Genomic DNA, 23,622 nt, shown 5'->3' on the forward strand with positions numbered 1-23,622 from the left:
TTTTCAGAGGCACTGATCCATGTGCTATTGCTAAAATATTTGCAGGAAGTTGTTACTGCAGACAAATGTGCTGTAAATGAAGTGAGTAACAGAAGTGAAATATTTCCGCGAAATAATTTCCATGCACACAAGGTAAGACTGGGCTGCTGTTTTGACCTGAAAAACGGCTTCAGTATACATCAAATGAGTGCTATAGCAATAGGTCAAGGGGAATTCCAGTGAAAATTCTTCATAGTAATTTCCCCACCAAAAATGTCATTTGTTGTTTGGCCTTTCGATGTTGCTGAGGGCCTCATGCAATACAATTACAAGGTCTTTCTCAATCTCGCACACCCAGGATCACGCAAGGACACCTGGGACATACTCAAACAAGCTGCCCCCCAGCTGTGAAGAACATAATTGCTTTCTTCAACTGAAGGGCTTCAACCTCCAAACACTCAGCGGATCTGAATGCCCTTCCGGGTAAAGACAAAGTCATCTGTGCCCATGTGCCCTCATGGCAATAGAAGCCTATGGCTTAAGGCGTTATCTGCCCTCTCAGTCATATAACATTCTATGTTCTTCCAGCTTGTTAAGCAGGCTTTATACTGTATACTCACTTATATAACCTGATTGAAACTATGGTGGATTTATTTTCTGTTTTGGCATCTTGCTGTTGCCAGCATACTGATATGTGTGAATGGGGTTGTGTCTAAACACTTGTCATCGCTGTCACCGTTGACATGAGCTTGTCTCCACAGAGCGTTAAGTGATGAACTTCAGCAGGGATGTGGCCCGACAAACCAGTTGTTATACTTATGTGATAGAGGATGAGGATCCAGCCCTGGCGAAGGCTAATGTATTTGAGGTGAGGAAAAAAAAATCTGCAGAGAAAATGGAAATTTACAAATTGATGGACAAACGAACTGTTTTACAACAGGAGTGTTTATCTCACAACCCATCGTAGAACCTAACTTTGTGTAAGTCATTATGAAGAGGTGAACATTTCCACCTTGAAAATGCAGTGTACCAATGACAGTTTCAAAGTGTTTAGACATATTTAGACTTCTGGGGTTTTGTGTGCATCTAACCTCACTAATTAATCCTTGGTGGGACTTTCTGTATCATTATTCTCCATTAGAATCAGCATTCAAACGTACATGGTTGAATTACTCCAATATTTAAACAGAAAACTTATTATATATATATATATATGTAGAAGTCTGGTTTATTGATTGATTGAAGAGAGGTGGGGACTTCATAAATCTATGCATCGTAGGGGAAGCAGTGGTGCAAAGGTACATTTAACTAATTTAAGTTAGGAAGAGATTATTTATATTGAAAATACATCTAAATAAGCAACTTAAAAACACTGATACGAGTTTCAAGGAATTAAACATTTAAGAAGGAGTTTAAATACAAACAGAAGTTTAGCTCGTTATGTCCAGAGGAAATAGCTGCTATGTCATATTTCAGTGATTGAATCAGAAACCTCACCAGGGAAGCGGGTAATATTTTTACTGCATCGTACTCTTTGGTGAAATCTGCTACAAATAATTTGGAAAGTCTACGTGGAAGGACATTTTCTCTTCTTTTCTCTTCCATTGTACAACATTACCATGTAGTTGGCTGAGAGGGGTGACCTGGCTCTCCTGGACAACCTCGTGAGGAAGAGCCCAGAGGTCCTGAGTGAGAAAGATGAATGTGGAGCCAGTCCCCTTCATCATGCCGCCGCAGGGGGCCACGTCACCCTCATCCAATTCATCATCGCTGTCATCGACTCACAGGGTAAGCATGCCTCAGTCATTGATCATAAGATGCACTGTAGCGTGTGAATCACCATAAATTCACCTGTAAGTTACTGTATGGAACAGTGTGATCCATTTTTACATATGGCATCTGGTACAAATAAGAGATGTTTTTGCGTATTTGAATTTGCGTGTAAGTGTATTTGCATGTGTTTTTTTTCCACGTGTCATCTCTCAGAGCTGAACAGCTGTGATGAGGACGGCAATACAGCCCTACACTGGGCAGTGGAGAGGAACAAGGCAGAGAGCTGCAGGGCTCTACTGGACCTGGGGGTTGACCCCAACATCCTCAACAAGGCCCTCATGTCCCCTCTGCATCTGGCTGTCAGCCGCGGACACAACGACCTGGTGGGGGTGAGGAGGCTCAACGTACCCCGCTGACGTAACAATTTATAGGAAGCGTGTTTGCACAGTCAGGCAGAAGCACAGACTTTTTTTTTAATAGCTAATACTTTTAAAAATATAATTGGATTGGTATGTTCAGTTCTTCAAAAATGATGAGTCAGTGTTTTGTGTTGGGATGATGTCGCTCCTGTTTTTCATATTTTACATTTTACATCTAAAAACTTATCACATACTAAAAATTAACACTAAAAACGAAGTGAGAAGCATTGTTCCACATACAGGCAGTAGGCCAGACCTGTGATCTGTTCCTGTGTCATTGATCTGCCAACATTTATGCGATGTAAATAAAGCATTTATCTTTACTTCTTTTGTATCACATAAACTTTGAGCAGCCATGGCATGCTAAAGTCAACTGACAAGTGTTTACATATCTGACTCAACAGTCTGCTCTGAAAGACCTTGTCATGCCATTGCCACGGCATTTGGCTCTTGTCCACAAACTGACAAAGGACGCGTGCATATAGGTAGAAGGGTAAATGAATATGGACTGGATGGAGCTCACTGTTTTTGTCTTTGCTCCCTCCAGTTGCTGTTGTCCTACAACACCACAGACTGTAATCTGCAGGGAGACCTTGAGAACACCCCGCTGATACTTGCCTGCTCCATCAATAACTGTGAGGCTCTCAGAATTTTGGTATGTACGAAGCTTTCGGCCGCACTGTGTACCTGCACCCACCTGTAAAAGAAAGCTGTCCATCTTCACACAACACATTGTGTTTCCTCAACTGCAACTCTGTCTCTGACACAGCATTGTCTTTTGTTTGTCTTTGTCTCCGATCCATTCTCCTGTCCGTCAAAGATAAAGCATGGAGCGAAGCTCTGCAGACGAAACAAGCTCGGCCATTACCCCATACACGCTGCGGCTTTCGCAGGCGCAAAGAAATCCATGGAAGTGATTCTGAAGGAAGGTATGACAAAGGGAATGATCCATCATCAGAAATTGAAAGTGCTGACAACATTGAAAATATTTTTCATGGCCAAGCAGCACATTAAGCTGATAGATAACAAGACAGTTCACCTCAGCCCCCGAGAGATATTTTGCTGGAAAATGCCCGTGCTTCTTTGTACATAGGCCAGATGCTGCAGCCTGACAGTGTGTTTATCCACAGTGGGAGGTCTGCTTGGTAAATCTCGTTTTTGTTGGAGAGAGTTGAGTCAGTGCACAAAATATTTATGTTTTTTTTTCTGTGATTGCTTAGCCAGAGAATTAATGGGCATTCACATACTTGTGCTGTTTGGATTTTTACACAAACAGCCCACCTTGATTGGACTAAATTACTTCTTACTTCTTTCCACTGAAAAACAAAACAAAAATAATTTAGGGATAAAGAAGGATGAAGGAAACTGCCATGAGCTATCCATCCATCCATCCATCCATCCATCCATCCATCCGTTATTTATACACCACTTAATCACTTAATCTTCACTAGGGTTGTGGGGGACTGGAGTCTATCCCAGCTGACTTAGGGCGAAGGCCGGGGACATCCTGGACAGGTCACCAGTCTATCACAGGGCTGCCATTATGGGCTTCATAAGTATATTATTTGATATTAAGAAACAGTTTATTTCATTATCTACTTGCAGGAGAAGAGTTCGGCCACATTTGTGCGTCCCACATCAACTATTTAGACAAGTCCAATAGCAGTCCCCTCCATCTGGCTGTCCGTGGCGGTAATATTGAGACAATCCGTCTCTGCATTGCGACTGGGGCCAAAGTTGACCAGCAACAGGTACTTAAACAACAAACATGCACTTTTCTACACTGGTTGAACACCTTCATAAATCTAGACTTTTCAAAAAAACATTAAAATGTCTGTCAGGAAGGGCAGACACTCATTTGCTTTTCACCACTGTTTTCCCTACCACTTGGCATGACACAAACAGACTGTCATGGGAACTACTGGTTACAAATATTGTGATCCTTCTTCCATCTGTCCACTGCATGCTCTGTCCGATTTGCATTGTTTTCAAATGTAAATCTTATTTGCCTACACCTGTAAAGCATTTCCCTGGCAAAGGGTCCTGGTCTTTGTACTGTTAGAGCATGTCATTCTTATCACCCCCATCTGGGAGTGATCGTTATATCTAGCCTTGGGCCAGTGGCCAGAGCTACAGCAGGAATAGTGAGTACAGTAATAGCTTCGGTTGCCTAAATTGATACAAATTACCTCCACTTACACTGTGGTGCTGAGTGGAGCGATCACTGGCCTCCTCCTGCCAGTCCTGGTTATCTCATTAAAGGCTTGTGTTACAGCCCCCAGTGTTCAGCCAACAAGCCTGGAAGATACTTTGCTAATGTTTCACTGGGGAAGCCTACAATATGTATGTGTGCAAGTGAGTACACATGATAGCTTGTGTGCATACTAATTCCTGCATGTGTGCTTATTGTTCTGTGTTTATATCGCGCCCAGTTTTCTATCACTCCCTGCAGAGTGTCTGTATGGAGCAGATGTAACCATGTTTGACAAGCTTGTGAATATGTATTGTAGTTATTCATTATTCATCATTTATAATGCATCCATGTTTGTTGCGGTCCAGAATGACAAGTCTACACCGCTTCATTTGGCCTGCACCCAGGGTGCTATGGAGGTAGTCAAATTGATGCTCTCCTCCGTTGACCAAGTGGAAGACATCATCAACCTAACTGATGGGGCGTTTCAGACGCCTCTACACAGGTGGGTTTCCCCTTTCCTTGCACCCTGACGCTGAAAGTAGTTTTCTAAAAATGTCGATTACATAACCTCCATTACTGTGTGTTAATAGTGCCGCTGCATGCGGTGGCATCGGTTTCAAAATAATGGGAATATGACAGTATAGCTCCATAATGGCCTCTTGTCTGCAATCCACCCGTTTCATTTCATATTATGCGTACAGTTAAATGACGGTTTCAGCTGTGAGTTGGAACTTGGAGGACCAGTTTGACATGATAGCAAATGTTTTCTTGTTTAGAATTGGACCAATACTATGGGGGGTTCTTATTGGTGGGGGACTATTTCTAGGTTGCATGCAGGGACTAAATCTTTTCATGCTAAGCTCAACATGTGCTGACAGTAGCTTTATGTTTGTTGTTGGTAGTGTGTATGAGGGTCGTATCGCTCACCTCTCAGAAACCAAATAAGAGCATCTCCCTACAAATATAAAACCACTGGCTAGTTTCACAACATCAAGGGCAAATGCTAAATCTGCTGAAGGCTGCCAGTGATTCTACAGCAGGAAATGCAAGTCATGCTGATACTGAGAATTCTCTAAACAGTCACCTTCCACGTCTGTGCCGAATCTTTGCAGTTTAGATAAATAGTTGTTGCTTGATAGACTGATGCCTTTACAAAAACTGCACGTTGTTGTTTTACCTAATGTGCTCCAAAGAAGGTCAAGATCACTGTGGGTGAGGGCCTTACACATGCTATCAATTTGCGTTTTAAGGATTTCTACAAACACGGGGGTTTTCGCATTAGTCTGCACTCGACTAACTATGGAAAGCGATTTCACCATGCACAATGTATCTTTCAGGAACTTACTGACAAGCTGCTTGTCTGTATACCATCTCTGAAACATGCAACATTTGTTTTATTGGTCAAGTATGTTTTTTATTACTCCTCAGTCTGTCTAATTTGTTTCCATACTTGCCTCCTCTCTGCTTTGTGTAAACACAGCCTGCAGTTCAGCTGAATAGACGGCAAACCTCCGTTGCATGACTGTTGCTCACAGCTGAATCACTCATGACTCATGAGAGTGCAGGATTATTATTTTTTTTTTTTACCAGATTTGCTTGCTGTAAACAGTTTATTTCAGGCAGATTTTAAAGGAGACATACAGAATAAAGCCATATTTAGTACATGTTACAGTTTTAAACTTAGATTTGGTTGATTTCTTCAGATGGAGCCACATGTCACACCTGATTCAGTCAAGGGACATAAGAGACAGTCTGATGAATCTTCCTGTTTTTACAACTTCTGGCTGCAATAAACAGTGTAATCAAGCATTTTTTTAAGAAAATGGAATTACTTTTTACGTCGGTTGCACTAACATTCAGAAAACCAGAACTTAGAAAATGGATCAGTTCTTTTCAGTGGCAGGGCTTTTCTATCGAGTTCTAAGTTTGTGACTTTTGGAGTGCAAATTTGGTAGTTGACAAAATCCAAACCAAACCATCCTGACAGTGCTGACCTTTGAGAGAACAGAGACAGACTTTCAGATTCCAAATGGAGCAAGTTATTATATTAACTGTATCACTCTCCACTGAGGACAAACTACTGATAGGAGTGTATTATACAAATATGCTCCCATGACTTACCGTAGTGACTGAGAGCATAAAAACTCTACATTTCTACCATCAGTGTGTTTAGAAATACATTTCATAGCTAAAATTTCCATCTTAATTAGTTATTTTATCAGTGTTTCGGTTAAACCTGTCGTAGACATAACAGCCTGAAATATACACCACTACAATTATATAGACGTTTAATATTTGCAGTTGCTATCTCAACTGTTTGCTTGTGCTGAGTAAAGATCCATTTATTCTATTAACACTACATCACTGTGGTAAACAAGAGGAATAGATATAAAAAGAGATATACAGCAGAACAGCGGTCCTTAATTGGATGCAATAATGATGATATAATTACATAATAAAGATATGCATCCTGCATAGATTTTATCTGCAAGCTATTTGTGTTGGCACAGACGGCATCAGAGTAAAGAACAAAGGTCTGTGCTCTATATTTTCATTCTTATTGAGATACCAACGCCATAATGTGCTGTAAAATACCCACATTAATCTAACAGCTAGTCTACCATCACACTCATGACCTCTTAAACACAACAGCTATGCTCCCTTTTTTTTCCCAGACATAGGGGTTTGCAGATTTCTAAATAATCAAGTATCTTTGGACTATGATTCAGTTGTGGAAACATCCACTCTCGTCTCGCTCTTGATACAGAATATCAGGTATTAGTCATTAAAAGTACGTCATGTAAGGGAAGCCTTACAATCAGATCAAGATAAAACGTGCAAGCGCTGAAAATCTGGTTAGATCATGCTGTGACAAAGCAGAATTAGAATGAAGTTGTTCTTTTTTTGACACGCGATTAAGACCTTGACTCACAAAGTCATGTGCGTTACAACTGGTTTACAACAACTGTGTTTACCTTTCCAGGGCTACAATATTTGACCACACAGAGCTGGCGGAGTACCTAATTTCTTTGGTAAATATGGCACACAAATACACACGCTACACAGCTGTTAAACACAGAACATATCAGAGTTCAACATCAGAGACTGGGATATTAATCTCCTGCTTGTAAGACAGAGAAACCACACTTTTTTTTTTTTTTTACCCCCAACCCTGTTGTAAATACACTAAGAAACTTAATGGGCAAATCAACAACATTTGCATGTCTTTAATAGAATCTACCGCTTTACTCCAAATGATCTCATTGCCACCATTAAACAGTGTTTGCAATTTTAAATACATTACTTGGCTGAATAAATGTTAAAGGTGCTGCCCGTTGTTTGTGGACCATCTGTCACCATCTGTTGCTCTTAGATTGTTGTAGCAGAACTGTGTTGCTAGGAGGAAGGTGGAGTCAAGTTTATGTTTTTTATCAATTCATTCTGTTAGCAAACAGCAGAACAGGAAATAAACCTCAGTGCCTCTATCTCTGAAATTGTAAATTGGCGGTACATTGGGAGCGACATTACCTGGCAGCCACCAGCGGAGTCTCCGGCTCGACTCCCAGCTGGCCGGATGGATTATTTACTGCGCGTCATTTCCCTCCACTGTCACCATCAATTAAAATACCATGAACATAATGCTGCAATCAACTGTTTACTTTACCGAACAGGACACATGTTTTAACAATGTGCATTTTTAAGCACAAGTAACTCACTTTTTGTCAAGCCCCATTTGCTTAGTTTGCTGTTCCTATCCCTGTCCAATGTCTTGCATGACACAAGTGCATACATCTATGTTTAAACCATTTCAGACGGAGGTGTACAGTTTCTCATTTCAAGTCTGTTTTATCAGCAAAACTGATGGTTAACACTGCAAGGTTTGATTTGGTTCCTCGTCAGTCATTGATTAAAGTCCTGAATCTCATCTCAGTGTATCAAAGTTTTTTTTTTTGTTTTTTTTTTGTTTTTTTTTTATGAAAATCGTCCCCTCCTGCCTTAAAATGGCTCAGAGGTAATGTTACATTGTCGCCTGCTTCAGACTGTGTAGATCTACAAAGTCCCTGCCCCTCCCTCCATCACTTGCTACAGCCTGAGCACACCAGCTCACCTACGACTCTGCTCAAACACCATAAAACTACACTATTACTCTGTTATAAAGCTGGCGAGAACCCTGATGACACACGTTAACACAGCCCTTCTCCCCAAAATTCCAATCTTATACAACTAAACTGTATTCTCATTTACATGTTGAAACATACATATTTTCTTAGTGAAATGTAAAACTGTGACACAGAAAGTCTTCAAGTTTGAAACAGCAACAAAGTCTGCACAAGGGGGTAGGAAATGGACATATGTCTGCAAAAGGACTCTCATCCAGGGGACTGGGGTTTGCGTCACTGTTCACTTGCTGTTTGGTTAAGTTTGGGCACCGAAGCTGCATGGTTAGATTTAGAAAAATGTCATACTGTGATTAACACTTTCACAAATATTCCTACAAATCAGAAGCTTGGTAAGGTTTAGGCACAAGAATTACCTGAATAGATTTCAGAAAATAGCACAGTTTTGGTTAAAATACAACACTTTCATAACATCTTTGAAGCTCCACTTCCAATTTCTGGATTACGAGGCTGACAACTCCTGCCTGATCTAAAATATGAATGGTTGGCAACAGTAAGGCAGTGGGATAAATGGCAAAGATATGTTGATTAGAAACATATTTGTGATACATCACAATCAAAAATAATCCTGCAGAGAATATACTTCCCTTAAAACATACTTGGAAATGCAGTGTAGTTGTATAGTAATGCAATTTTGGGAGGGACATGGCTGGTTATCAAGGTAGAAAATTTGATATTCATTAGAGGAGGTCTTTAAGCTTTGTATTTTAGATAAAAACAGTGTTCATGGACGATAAAAGCTGACTCTTTTAAAAACAAAAAGGAAATTTAGCTTTAAATGTGCTTTTAATAGCTACATAATGTGGAACTAAACCTGCATGTTCCAAAATGATAATTGTGTTTTCTCCTTGCTTATGATTCATGTTAAAGCAGCTGATAAGTCCCATAGACGACTTAATGTATCGTAATCATCATAAAGAAAGTTATAAGATCAGCATGTCTATTACTTACTTACATACTTTACATGTTTTTATTTTCTATCTGATAGTTTAAAGTGTGATAGCCTTCGATCAGCTCCCACACTACCACAGTTATGAAATACTTCAGAGTATGCGCTCCTTGTGAAAGGTTTTTTAATGCAGCCTGCACCCACACAAACTAATGTAGGTAATGATATGCTCCTTTGCCTTGGGAGTCCACTCGCTTACTACTGCTGGTATTAACCACGCCAGCTTACATAAGAGCATTCTTTAATCAGTCCCACTTTGGCTGTAAGACATCATCTATGAGTGTATTGCTCAAGAGTATTTTTGCACTTTCAAATTTTCATTTTATTTTGAATTCTGTGCAAACTTACCCCCCATGCTTTGCATACTGGTTCAGCACTCATAGATCCTGATAGACCTGCGGTGCAAAGTCAAGGTTGTAAAGCTATAATTGGACTAGTCGAGGTTAGCAGAGGTTTGAAATACTACCAAAATCAGATTTTTAATCATTGCCAATTTTCTCCACAATGCTTTTATTTGCTTTCCTAAATCCCAGCAATGTGTGTTAAAATCTATGAGGCAACGTTAAGGCTTCAATGCATTCTCTTCTCAGGGTGCTGACCTAAACAGCATCGATTGCAAAGGAAACTCTCCCTTGCTTCTGGCTACGAGCTGTAGCGCATGGAAAACCGTGGCTCTGCTGCTGTCAAAAGGTGAGCTACAGTGCCGCGCTCCACCAGCAGCAGTGCTCGCATAATTTGTAATTTGATGGCTTGTAATGCGGGTCCCGAACACGTGCGAATATGTTCATGTCTTTTTAGGGGCAGATGTAAATGTGACAGACAAATGCGGCTGTAACTTCCTCCACCTGGCGATTCTGCAGCCCAAGGGCCTGAAAAATCTTCCGGAAGAAGTGCTGCAGGTAGCTTCAATCAGCTTTTCAAAATGTGCTGCTTAGACAAACATGTCATGCAGCATTGGGAATCTAATTACTATGATGTCCTTGATCAATTTGCCTTGAGCCTGCATGCATTCAAGGCCAGCAGATAAAACTCATTACACTCTCATTAAGCCAGAGAGTCCCTAAGACATTGCATGATGGTACCTAAAGCTGCAACAGTGTCACAGCTTTCAAAAGGATCCATATGTAGACAGTGTATGGATGGGAACATTATTACAATGCATTATTATTTATATATTGGTGTGGATAACTGCAGCTGTTCATGAGTTTTATAATATGTGCCATTTACTTTATTTGCTCATACACATTCCCCTATGTGATGTAGATTATTATGTATGATTATAACATGCATAATGTGTCTGCTTTCAGCGTAACAGTGTAAAGGCTTTGCTGAGCTGTGAGGATAACGAGGGCTGCACCCCGCTCCACTACGCTTGCAGACTGGGCATCCATGACTCAGTGAAGAACATGCTCGGCCTTTCGGGGCAGGTCGGCCTCTCGTGCAAGTCCAAGGACAAGAAGTCTGCCCTGCATTTCGCTGCTCAGTGAGTTTGATTGGTCCCCGAGGGCAAGACTTTTCCATGCCATTGATCTAAACAATACTGATTTGACCCAGTTTTCACACAAAGTTGCTTAAACTTTGCAAAATTGTTCAGAGAAATGCGAGCACAGCGGATGACACTGACCAACGTGGGGTGGAGATTGTGTATCCGCTTTAGCTGTTTCATCTACAATGAATTTCTTAGTTTACCTCTATCATCAAGAAGGAAAAGTAGTCATAAACCTTCCCTGGCTTAAAAATGGAAGCTTCACAGACAGGTAAAGATCACAGCTTGAACACCGTTCTTCTAGTATTGAATAATGCTAATACACAGAATATAAAAGAGTACTGATCAATGAAACAGAAGAGTATAAAGATTAATCCCAAAATGGCTTCTTCAGAAGACACTGACTTATGATCTCCTGACGTAAAGCCAAGATTTTTGCAGTGCCTCCTTAACTGTGCCGCAGATGAAGGATGAACAATGTAACTGCATTTTAAAATGTTACCTCACTGTCGAGTTATTTTAATCCTGTTAGAAATTTCTGTACTCAGAAGCTTTTTGAAGATTAATTGCAGTGACATACCTATTATACAGTGACCCAAAGGTATTGTCACAAGAATAGAATTCAATTAGCGAGACACATGTGAAGAAGTGTTGCTAATAGTGTGACATGACTGACCCTTCAACATTATTTTTATTGATTTTTCTATCATGTACACCCATTTCATTAGAGCTGGAGGGCAAATGAAGGCTACACTATGATATCATACTTTAACTCTTGTAGAAACCTCGTTCTATTTCCACAGCTGGACCACTGGACAGACTTAAAGCACTGCTGACCTCCTACTTTTGTCCTGTTGCAGCTTCCAGGACCCTGAGCCATTAATGCTACCAAACACTTATGCTATTTTATGTACAGGTTCAAGCCCTGCAACAGCAGACTTCCATTTCAGAGATCAGCTGCTGATAACAGTGAAAAAAAGTTCATCTGCAATCGAATGTTTCTCTTCATCCTTTTTTTCTTCTTTAAGGTACGGGCGCGTCAATACTTGCCACAGATTGCTGGAGACCATTAAAGACTCTCGTCTGCTAAATGAAGGCGATGAGCGGGGCCTAACACCGCTCCATTTGGCCTCAAAAGAAGGGCACACCAAGGTGGTACAGCTGCTGCTACGCAAAGGAGCTCTCTTTCACAGGTAAACAGAAAACATGCACACAAGAATAGGCGTGTATACACACAAAAGCACAGCATGCTACTCTACGATCTGTGCACTGTTTATATTATTGTTTATTTTTATTATTTATATTCTTAGCTATTTTTCAAATCTTGCAAGGATTTCAGTTTACCATATAAAAATCTGTATGCAATGTTTATGTGTCACCAGTACCTGTTTGTTGAGGATGTGTTGTTTACAGTGATTACAAGGGCTGGACTTGCCTTCACCATGCTGCTTCTGAGGGATACACACGGACCATGGACATCCTGCTGTCAGCCAATCTCAAACTACTGGATAAAACAGATGAGGATGGGGTATAAATTACTATTCAGTTTAATGTTATCAACATTGTCAACATCAATTTATAATTCATGCACTTAAAGCAGGGGTGTCGACATCAGGTCCTCGAGGGCCGCAATCCTGCATGTTTTAGATGTGTCCTTCTTCTAACACACCTGATTCAAATGATCAGGATCGTTATCAGACTTCTGCAGAGATTGATGATGAGCTGATCATTTGAATCAGGTGTGTTGGAAGAGGGAAACATCTAAAACATGCAGGATTGCGGCCCTCGAGGACCGCAGTTCGACACCCCTGACTTAAAGCAACAGTATGTAACTTTTGCTGTCTCTGTGGCCACAAGTGGGAATTACAGGTTTCTGGTCTGTTAAAGATCCCCTCTGGTGAAGTTTTGTTAATATTTTCACCTTGAAACTGCAGCATAACAATGAAAGTCTCGACTTTCGTATAGTACAAACCTATAGCAGCAAGCCTGTCAGCTTGTGGGGTCATTATACGACTTTAAAGACAGCAATCACACAAACAGCAATTTGTTTAAAAATGTAATTTCCACATCAAACTGCCATTTCAACAAATTTCACCAACATACTGCAAAAGTTATTTTACCAGTTGAGTGAAGCAGATGCTTTCTCTTTCCATCGACATGTCTAGCTACTGGGAAAACCCCTCCCTGGTGACATTGCTTGCGTTTAAAAACTAGCCAGCAAGTGCAACAACGCAAAACGTAGTAAGCAAATTAATGCTACTTACTCTTCCTACTTATCAGCAAGAACGTCAGCTCAGCATCTGTCCTGCAGCCTTTTGTTTTGTGAAGCTCTTGCCAATGACTTAAAGTGGATCCGAGCACAGTGACAGAGCCAGAGTTTTTATAGGGGTGAGACCATTCCTCACACTGGGGTGCCACAGAAACTGATCATTTGTTTTTCTCTGTGTGGGAAAACTGGGAAAAAAAGTCATATAATCAGTTTTTTGGTCACTTACTTTTATCATGCGCCTATGTAGGTGTGACTCCCATGTAGAAGTATACCGTCAGGACATGCAATATGCTTTTTATGAAACCCTTAACTGATGTATGAGTAGCTGTGTAGGCCTCTAATGAACTTCACTATTGGTTGTTAAGTGGCTTGGACTGAGTACCCCCGAGTCCAAGAATAAGCCTCTCGCTCAATGACTCTCTTCATCCCTTTTTTCGCTTCCTCCATTAAAACATCTTTCGGCTCTTCGCTTCAGCTGTGACGTCTGCACCGAGAACACCAAACTAGCTTTTTCTTCCAGGTAGCTGAGGGACCACAGTTGGTGATGTGTGATGTAATGTTGTCAAGTGTTATGCACTGTGAGATTGTACCCACTCAGCCCAAGTTACATAACAAAAGAACAGATGTTTGGGGCTGCGGACCAGTAATGAAAGAGGTGCCATTCTTCCTTTTACAACTCAGTGTGGCATCAAAATTTTATTTAAGCTATTAATTTAAGGTAAATTATTTGCATAATGTTGACTTAATATTTTGCGGTGACACATTTTTTGCACATGTGCACACAAATATATGGTCACCACCACCAGCAGCGTGGAAGTGATACAAACATTGCTGTTTTAATGTAAAAGCAGAGAAATGTATCTCCTGTTATATATCGATATGCCAGAACACTGCACTCCACTTCGCTGCGAGAGAGGGACATGTGGCTGCAGTCCGGCTCTTGCTAATTCGGGGAGCAGACATCATCGTGAACAAGAACGACACCTCATTCCTTCATGAAGCTCTGCAAAACGGGAAAAAAGATGTGGTCAATGCTGTAATTGACAGTGAAAGGTATGTTAATCATACAAGTGCCAACTCTATGAAGAGAGATGGAAAAAAAGAAGGAATCGGTCTAAAACGGCTTTTAACTGTTAGTATAATCTATTTATTCAGGATTTTATCTTTGCCATTGATCTCCAAAATGTTGCAATTTGATTCCTTTCAGGTATTTTAATGGGTTTTAAATTGTTTGTTTAGCATTAGAGGTAGGGCACAGTCAATAAAGCAACATTTAATCCTTCAATTTATGAGAGAACAAAGTTTGATTTACAAGCTGCTTAGTGTAGAGTTTTGTTTTTGTGAGTATTTTGAGGAGTATTTAGTCGTGATTTCTGTCTCCCACAGTATATTTTTTTCAAAACTACCGTTGGGAAAGTCATTTTTAACAATATGCATATTGTAGTTGTTCTAATATTTCTTGGTGGTTGTCTTCTTCCAGGTGTGCTGAGGCTTTGAAGGTGTTCACTCCCGGCAGCAGCCAGCGATGTCCCATAGTAGACATGATTGAGTTTTTGCCTGAGACCTACAAGGTTTGCCACTGCTGAAGAAAAAACACATTAATCTGTGTACACATTCATCACAACTATTTTATCTGCATTTTTCTGTTACGCAACCTGTTTTAACTGAGCACTGGGCAATGATTTAAAGCTGCGTCGCTGTGTTTTTGCTACTATCTTCAATAGCACCTACTGGATCGCTGTGTGAGGGAATCTGATGATGACCACAACAGTCCTGAATACCATGTAATTGAGCTGAACAATGAAAACAACCCACTATTCTTAGTGCATAAAGAATGTAAAAAGAAAAATACTTAAACACGTCTTTATGTGATGTAGATTGAATATGACTTTGAGTGGCTCCAGGCTCCCATTATGGCAAAGAAGATCACTGACAAGAATTACAAGTTTCAGCCACTAGCTGCGCTCAATGTAAGTAACTTTTTTTTTTCCCTCAAATATAATGTCAGTGCAGGAGAATGCAAATATTCTGCTCCCCCCATGCTTTCTAAGTAGTCATGTTCTATTTTAGTCACGCATCACCCTCTAATGAGGCTCTGTAGACTCAAACACTCACCTCATCTGATCAGGACTTGCCCATTTATCCTCAAGGGACAGTGATGATACTTTTCTCCAGCCACTTTTCTGCAGTGACAGCAACAACTACATAGCCACGGTTTGTGGCTTTGACATGAGAGACTTTACTTTTCCTTGCACAGGTTAGTGAAGCGCAATCGTGTAACCTTGCAAAGCCACAGTGTTTACACCTGCTCATAGCTAATGACAAAAATGAAGATGACACTTTCTCAGTGCGATGTTGACGAAAAGTTCTGATCTGAGTGTGTGTCCTTGGATTCTCATTCTTGTGGCTGCCTTAAAAGGTAACAGAGTATATTCCTGCTGTCATACTACTGGCCTTCCATGTTTGCCACTAGGCAGGGAGGCATGCTGAGGTTAGCAATGTCTAGTGTGAGAAATGGAGCAGTTAAAGTTTACAACCAAATCTGTTGCTCAGGTTTGGTTGTAAACAGATAAGCAAATCTGGTGAGGTGGCTTTGAGTCAATGGGCCAACTGCTTTGTGCTGACTTCTTTGACCACAACAAAGACTCTGTCAGAATAAACCATGAGGTCAGGCTGAGGCTCACTTGCCAATAATGTCACTGTGTGTTGTCTATGGATGTTTTTCGCTCAGTATTATAAATAATACACAGATAGACCTCATTGTATAAATGCGATAGACGAAATAATAGAAACACCTATCACTATGTTGCATGACCTACTGCAACCTCCAAAATGATCAAACAGCTGCATTAACACCAAGAAACTACACACTGTAACCCTCATAAAAGTAGGATGTGCTGCACAACTATTGTATAAAAGTGCCTTAGTTTTGTTCCAAATTAACAGACAACTATGATTTGTTCAAAAGGGGTTTAATCTGCATGCAAACGTTGACCAATTTGGTAAATGGCCAAATCTACAGAGCCCTTTAAAGGCCTCTAGCAAATCACTGAACTCAAGGTACATTTTGTAATTTTTGTTTTGCAGTCATCCACATAGCAATCACCACTCCTTTTAGTAATGGCATTATATTATTGTATTATTTGATAAATCGCAAAAACAAAACCATCTTTCAACACATATCTTTCACCCAATGTTAGAAATACTAAATGGTCTATTTCTGCTTGCTGATGTCCTCCTACATTATGCGAGTGCAGATCAATAACCGGCTCATACTTCTAAATCTTTTAGACATTAGCTGTCAGGCTGTTCTTACCTGCTTGTGGAAAATGTACTATTGACTGTGGACTATTTCTCTGTTATTCTATCTGCAGGCAATGGTGCAGTACAACCGCATTGAACTCCTCAACCACCCAGTCTGCAAAAAGTATCTGGCAATGAAGTGGTGTGTATTCATCCCTGAGAGTAACATTTCTCATTCTCACATAGAATTGCTGATCTGATTAGAAGAAGAACGATTCACTCTGCTGCAAAATGCCAGTGAATGACTTACTTAGAATGTTAGCCCTGACTGTCTTTTTCTTTATTCGCAGGGTTGCATATGGGAGCACGGCTCATGTTCTCAACATGTTCTTGTACCTGTTAGGGCTAATGCCCTTAACTCACCTGATAGTGACTTTAAGGCCCTCTATGAACACCACTGAAACGGGCGGACACGACATCATCATGGTGCCAGTATCTTTCACCCAGGTACGAAGGAGAGGTCTGATCAGTATCAAAGATGTTAAAGCTCTATGGATGTCTAATTTATGTAATTACGTAATTAATAATCAGTCCAATAGTGAAACCACCTAATATTCTGTAGCTTCCACTTTGTGTTGCCATAAAAGTTCTGAGACAGAAGCTCTAGGAGCATCCTGTGGTGTCCAGCACTGGGATGTAGTGGATCCTTTGGGTCTGGTGGGTTGTTGGGTGGTATTTTTTCTAGCACATCTCTTGGATGTTTGACCAGGTTGGGATCTGGGGAATTTGGAGGCAGCGTCAAAGCTTTAGTCTGATGTTATACTTTCCACGAGTATGTGAGGGTCCACAACTCACCAAGTCCACATGGTAACTATGTTACAAGGGTGTGGCGTACTTTCCCAATGGACTCCCATGGGCAAGGAAAGTGTATAATTGTAACAACTGCATGTCCGCATCAGTTGTACTTGGTATGGAGTTGGATACATTCTCAGTAGGTTGTATCTACGTTTTTTTTTGCACACATTACTGCTGAGCTTACGTATTATCCGTACGGACATGAATTTTGGGCTGAACATGTGCGGAATGATCCAAGCAGACGCTCACGAATTTGGGGAGATGACAAAAATTTGCGGAACATTAGCAGATCCAAGGGTACTCACAAGCATAGAAAGTATAACACTTGTCTTGGACTCTTTTTTTGTGTTCCTACAGTTGTTCATGCACAGTTTTTGCAGTGTGGGAGAGCACATTGTCTTGCTGGGAGGGGTGGCTTGGTCTTCAACTGGGTTAATATTGTTTAGGATGGTGGTATGGGTGAAAATCCATGTCAAGACCCAAGGTTTCCTGTTAGAACATTGTATTGCATCAAGATAATCAGTGTCAAACATTTCACCTGTAAGTGGTTTTATTGCTGTGACAAATCGTGTGACTTACCATAACAGATGGTGATCATTTTTTGTGATGCACTCTCACTGAATAACATAAATCTCAACGTTGCTCTTCATTTCACAGCAAAGTCTGTTCATGAGCTTTTGCATGGTGATGGTCGTGATTATGAACATCTACTCAATAGTGAAGGAAGTGGTGCAGATTACACAGCAGGTACAGTGACTGTTACACAAGTGTCATTACCTCATATAAAACATGTGTCCATAAATCTGTTCAGCACCAGGCCTGTGTGGACACATTACCAATCAGGTGTGATGGATGAGTGTCCTCTGATTTAGATTAACAGGATCACTGTAAGGCCGCAGTCGGTGTCACCTCTACACTTTAGTTATACATCACATTACATTTTAAGTAATACACAGTTAAAATAGTGTTGTGCATGGTAGTTTTTAAGCTAAATTCTGTACTGACCACTCAGGCAAGGAAAATTTTTGGAACAATTGTCAAATATCTAGGTCGTTTGTCTAATTATGCTATTTTGTATTTGCTGATTTTTTCTTTTCCTGTTACTTTAAAGCGCTGGAGTTACTTCAGGGATTATTCCAACCAATGTGACTGGATTTCAGCCGTCTTCTCCCTTCTGTTCATAATCCCTGTCATGTTCAATTCAGAGGGCTCATTACACTGGCAAGCAGGTGCAATAGCAGTTTTAAACTCCTGGGTTGGATTTCTCCTTTATCTCCAGAGGTGCTATTCATTTGGACCTAATTTCTCTATTTCAGTGTGTTTTTCATGGTGTTCAGACCACTGACTATTCTGTTCTCCTGTTTTCTCAGGTTTGAAGGTGTTGGCATCTACGTTGTGATGTTTGGGGAGATCATGAGGACATTGATCCGTGTTGTTATGCTGTTCTTCTACCTGATGTTAGCATTCAGTTTGGCATTCCATGCCCTGATGCTCAATCAGGTAGGAGAAGAATGCATTAATCTAAATAAGCATAAATGTCTCAAGCTCCTTTCACATTGTCCTGTGGGAAGATTACAGGACCGTGTGGTGATCGACAAGACTTGATCCTCTTTGGAGTATAATTACACTCATTCATCAGTTTTCAAAACAATCTCAGGAACATTTTAAACCTAGTGTTTGAAGAAAAGTAATATGTTTACCAGAGTCCTCGTCCTATTGGTACCATGAATTCCCATTTCATCAGTGCATCTTAACATACTGTATAGTGCTTTGGATCGAAGAGACCCCACTCTAATGGGTTTAAAACATTTGTTAAACATGTTTTGTCCCTACTGCAAGCAAACCCTGAAAGCCATTTGCACTGAAAAGAATGCCCAATCAAATTTAAAGTTAAAAAACATTTTGGATATGCACTTTCTTTTGCATTAAATTAAGCAAATCTGGTGTTTGGTGATCCTCGCTGTTTGAAAATAATGATAGACAAACTCTCTCTATTGTCACCCATAGGTTTCCTTAACAGCAGTTTTGAGGTTCAAGGCTCTGGCCATCACCATTGTAGCAGTATCTGATTCTGCCTAACTCCACCATCTTTTAAAGCAGCAACAGTCCAATTATGCATACTTTTAAGCCTCAATACAATATAAATGAGTGAGTTATTTAAAAAAATAAAATAAAAAAAACCCTTCTAACAGTTATAATGAACAAGGAAAATAGTAATAGATCTAAAATTATGTAATAGAACTGTATCAGCCTGTAAACATGTTTGTTTCTGCTGTAAAGTTGGGCATTTTAACATCAGCAACCATAAGTATTAACTTACCTTTGGAGGCAGCCTCAAGTGGCAATTTAAAGAACTGCAGCTTTTGGCACTACACTTCATATATATTTTTTATTTCTATAGTACTTTTCATACAAACAGAAATGCAACACAAAGTGCTTTACAGATAACAAATAAAATTACAATAAAACTTTACAAACAACGTTATTAGAGTGGGTGTACAGTCTTCTTAGGGAGACCAAATAGGAGAGCATTACAGTGGGCAATCAGCATGTAGTAAAAGCATGTATTAGTGTCTCTGCATTTGTTTTCAAGAGTACTGGCCCAGTCTAGCAATATGTTTTAGATGATAAAAAGCCATCTTGGTAATATTTTTAATGTGGTGCTCATAATTGATTGCAGAGTCCAAGATAACTGCAAGATTGTTTACTTGTTGGCATGGTTTTAAGGCCAGAACTTATAGTTGTAAACTGAGCTTGTCTCTCTGAGCTTCAGTTCCAATGACCAGTACTTCAGTTTTGTCCTGGTTGAGCTGTAAAAAGTTATTTGAATTTAATGTCTAAAATACAATTTAAAATGGCCTCAGTTGGCCTGGGGTCATCAGGAGACATGGCGATGTACAACTGTGTGTCATCAGCATAACTATGGAAACTGATGCCGTATCTCCTGATGACATTTCCAAGGGATAACATACAGCGCCCTACATAATTATTGGCAGCCCTGGTTAAGATGTGTTCTTTAGCTTCTAGTAAATTCTGTTTTTTTTTCTAAATAATATAGGACCACAATGAAAAAAAGGAGGAAAATTCAACCTTTAATTCAAGTGCATTTATTCAGTGTGAAAAAAATCCCACATTAAAAAATAATTCTTTAAGATCAAATCATGTATGCCACAATTATTAGCACCCTTAATGTTAATACTTTTTACAACCCCCTTTTGCCTACAATTCATTTGAGTTGAGTTGAGTTGAAAGTTACATTTTTCTACAATATTCAGTGTGAGAGTGTGCTTCTGCAATAAAAATTGAATTTATTTTAAGGCTTTTAACACATCTTAACCAGGGGTGCCAATCATTATGGAGGGTGCTGTATATAGATTAAAAAGTGTTGGACCTAAAATTGAACTCTGAGGAACACCACAGTTCATTTTATGGCTCTTAGATGAGGAATCTTCAGTGCTTACTAAAAGCTCTCCATCAATCAGTTAGGATTTAAATCAGTTAAAAACACAACCAGTGTGTCATCTTTTTTTTTTTTTTCTGCCACGGTCGTTGGCATGTGATGATCCCTAAGCTTGAGGTTGACTTTTCTGATCTGGAGTGAAATGTTTTACCAACTTGGAGACGAATTGCCATGAAATTGTTACACATAGTCATGGTCCCCATAGGATGAATATCATTGACTTGGAAAAGGTAAACCTCTGACTTTTCTTCTGCTACTACAGATTAAGGCTTATACTTGTCCAATGAAGTACCTCAAAATCCGTTACATTGAATGGGACAAAGTTCAGTATAGACAGTCGCGGTCCCCAGAGGATGTAATGTAGTGACTTTAGTGATCGTCTGACTTTACACTTAAGATCAGGACAAAATTTCAGTACCTTATATCAATAATATCAACTTCACCCTTTGTTGTACTTGTACTGCGATTTAAGGCATTTTAATATCAATGCTAGACCTATGTATGTTATATAATAACACATATTTGTATAACTCTTTTACTAACCTTCATTTACACATTGGTATTCTTTTTAGAGAGAGTTCGAGAGCGTCCCACTCTCAGTGATGCAAACTTTTGTGATGATGGTTGGAGAACTGAACTACCAGAATAACTTCCTGGATGCATATCTGAACCATGAACTCCCTTTTGGTCCCCTGACATACTTCTTCTTTGTGGGCTTTGTTCTGCTCATGCCAATCCTACTGGTGAACTTGATGGTAAGCAGAGCAATGGACCGTCTCCATGGAGCTACATTTTCAAGCAGTTGTAGCCATACATTCGTAATATATTAGGGAAAGCTGTTTCATTGCTTTTACAACATCGTCATAGGCTCCTTTTGGTATATACTTGACAAAAATGCTAATATTTAGTGTGCGCTAACCTTTTGTCTTTTGATTGGATGGTAGATTGGTTTAGCAGTTGGAGACATTGCTGAAGTTCAAAGAAATGCTGCCCTAAAACGAATAGCCATGCAGGTATGTAAGGAACCAGCTTGTCTGTGCCTAAAGCATTGTTTTAAAAATGCATCACATCTTTTATCCTCCTCACTGTGTGTTTGCCCTGTCCACCAGACAAGCACAAAGGATCTAAAACACAAGCACAATAGAACACACTATGGTGTTTTATACATGGAATACAGACATCTTACACCATTATTTGCATGAGATTATATATTGAAGGTCATTACTTTAAAATACATAGCAAAACCAGATATGTGTTTATGACTAATTAGGTCCAATACAAATTAGCAATAAGGCAACATTGTTGTTAGAAGTGACGAATGCGACTGGAGCCCTTAAGAATATAATTAATAATAGTCTCTTTTAGCCTAAGAATGTATGGTTTTGCTCTTACCAAAGCCTCTCAGAGGAAAATTACTCTCCATTCACTGAACCTCAGCCTCAGCCTGAACAACTGACTTTCTGATCTTAGATTGACCTCCATACCGCTCTGGAAGACAAGCTCCCTTACTGGTTTATGAAACGAGTGGACAAACCCTCCGTCACCACCTACCCCAACCGCAAATGCTCCAGGGTATGATCAGTGTTTGCCATAAACAGATACTGTACTTTTTTTTTTTTTTTATAGCCTGCATTAGGTGAGTATTTCCTCTTCATTAATCCCGTCCACTGTTGATTGCAGCGCTTCCTCAAGGTGATATTCTTTGGTGAAGAGGAAACAAATGAAGTCTGGAATCGTCTGCAGTCCAAATCAAAGAGCTGCACTGTGATAGAGACGGAGCTCAGAAAGCAGAAGCAAAGGTGAAGCATGCAAACGTACACATATGAATAACATAAGGGTCAGTTTTCTATTTCCTAGAATCATCAAAGTGTGCAGGCTTATTACTGCAAGGATGAAAAGTAAATGATTTGGATTTAATACTGCAAATACAAGGAAATAGGGTGCAACAACTTTAAGTGGGCTCATGCATGCCTGTGCATAAACAATGTAGAAGTGGAAAGCAGTGTAGTAATTGTTTTTGATGCATGAGTGACCCCTAGTGGTGACTCCTTGTATCAATTTGTATAGTAAGCGCATTATGTGTCTCGGTGTCATGATGTTCCAAAGGGCTGATTTTCAATGAGGTATTTCACTGAACTGTTGTTTTCTTCTGCAGAATGAAGGAGATGTCCAGCATCCTGGAGAAGCAGCACGGCCTCCTGAAGCTCATCATCCAGAAGATGGAGATCACGTCCGAGGCCGACGAGTACGACGGCCCTGTGACCATCCGGGGCACCATGTGGCCCACTCTGAGTCATGTGAAACCAAGAGGACGGAGCACGTCTCGCTGGGTGCCGCTGATGAAGGCCATCGAGTCCAAACGCAAATGAAGAGGACTTAAAGAAAACGTAGCTACAACTACTGCACAGGGAATTGTCACAGCCTTAAACAGTCATGTGTGATATAAAATAGGTGCATCTTAAGTGTTGAATATAGAGGATAGTTGCATATTGAATGTAAAACTGTGATCTTTGTGGTGTTATTGTAATTTTTTCCACTGTCGACTGACACGGTAGCATTATTAAGTTGCACTAATGACCTGTGGATAAATGAATATCATTCTGTGGTATGTATTCAGTGTTGCCATACCTCTATTACAAACACAATTGTTGTTTCTGTAGTACTGTAATGTGTCTTTATGGCCAGTGCATGCTCTTTTATATTCCAGATAAGATGTTTCAGCTTCCTATTTGTCTCAACCCATAACATCATTTTAAAGTTTTAACCAAAAGATAAAGGAATGGTTTTGTTGCAGTCATTGAATCTATCAATTTTCAT

General features: G+C 40.0%; 1 protein-coding gene across 1 annotated transcript; it reads left to right on the forward strand.

The window, feature by feature from the left end:
* The first annotated feature begins 751 nt into the window (after positions 1–751).
* On the forward strand, positions 752–23,174 carry trpa1b (transient receptor potential cation channel, subfamily A, member 1b). The gene is made up of 27 exons (XM_008299371.1): positions 752–847; positions 1,605–1,767; positions 1,966–2,141; positions 2,719–2,826; positions 2,992–3,100; positions 3,777–3,922; positions 4,731–4,867; positions 7,349–7,397; positions 10,083–10,182; positions 10,291–10,391; positions 10,800–10,975; positions 12,007–12,171; positions 12,392–12,506; positions 14,134–14,300; positions 14,728–14,818; positions 14,972–15,031; positions 15,125–15,217; positions 16,622–16,692; positions 16,841–16,997; positions 18,003–18,092; positions 18,457–18,626; positions 18,716–18,845; positions 21,378–21,560; positions 21,750–21,818; positions 22,276–22,377; positions 22,486–22,604; positions 22,961–23,174. The coding sequence occupies exons 1-27, from the start codon at positions 752–754 to the stop codon at positions 23,172–23,174; spliced, it is 3,357 nt and encodes a 1,118-aa protein (XP_008297593.1).
* Positions 23,175–23,622: the final 448 nt, after the last annotated feature.

The sequence above is a fragment of the Stegastes partitus genome, unplaced genomic scaffold, assembly GCF_000690725.1.
Source record: "Stegastes partitus isolate 25-593 unplaced genomic scaffold, Stegastes_partitus-1.0.2 Scaffold1408, whole genome shotgun sequence".
In the NCBI taxonomy this organism is placed as follows: Eukaryota; Metazoa; Chordata; class Actinopteri; family Pomacentridae; genus Stegastes; species Stegastes partitus.

What these genes read in the sequence shown, in the direction of transcription:
- trpa1b (XM_008299371.1), top strand. Translation starts at nt 752, where the DNA reads ATGAACTTCAGCAGGGATGTGGCCCGACAAACCAGTTGTTATACTTAT. An exon ending in CGAAGGCTAATGTATTTGAG is followed by an intron (nt 848 to 1,604) that starts GTGAGGAAAAAA and finishes ATTACCATGTAG; the next exon opens with TTGGCTGAGAGGGGTGACCT. An exon ending in CCAACCGCAAATGCTCCAGG is followed by an intron (nt 22,378 to 22,485) that starts GTATGATCAGTG and finishes TGTTGATTGCAG; the next exon opens with CGCTTCCTCAAGGTGATATT.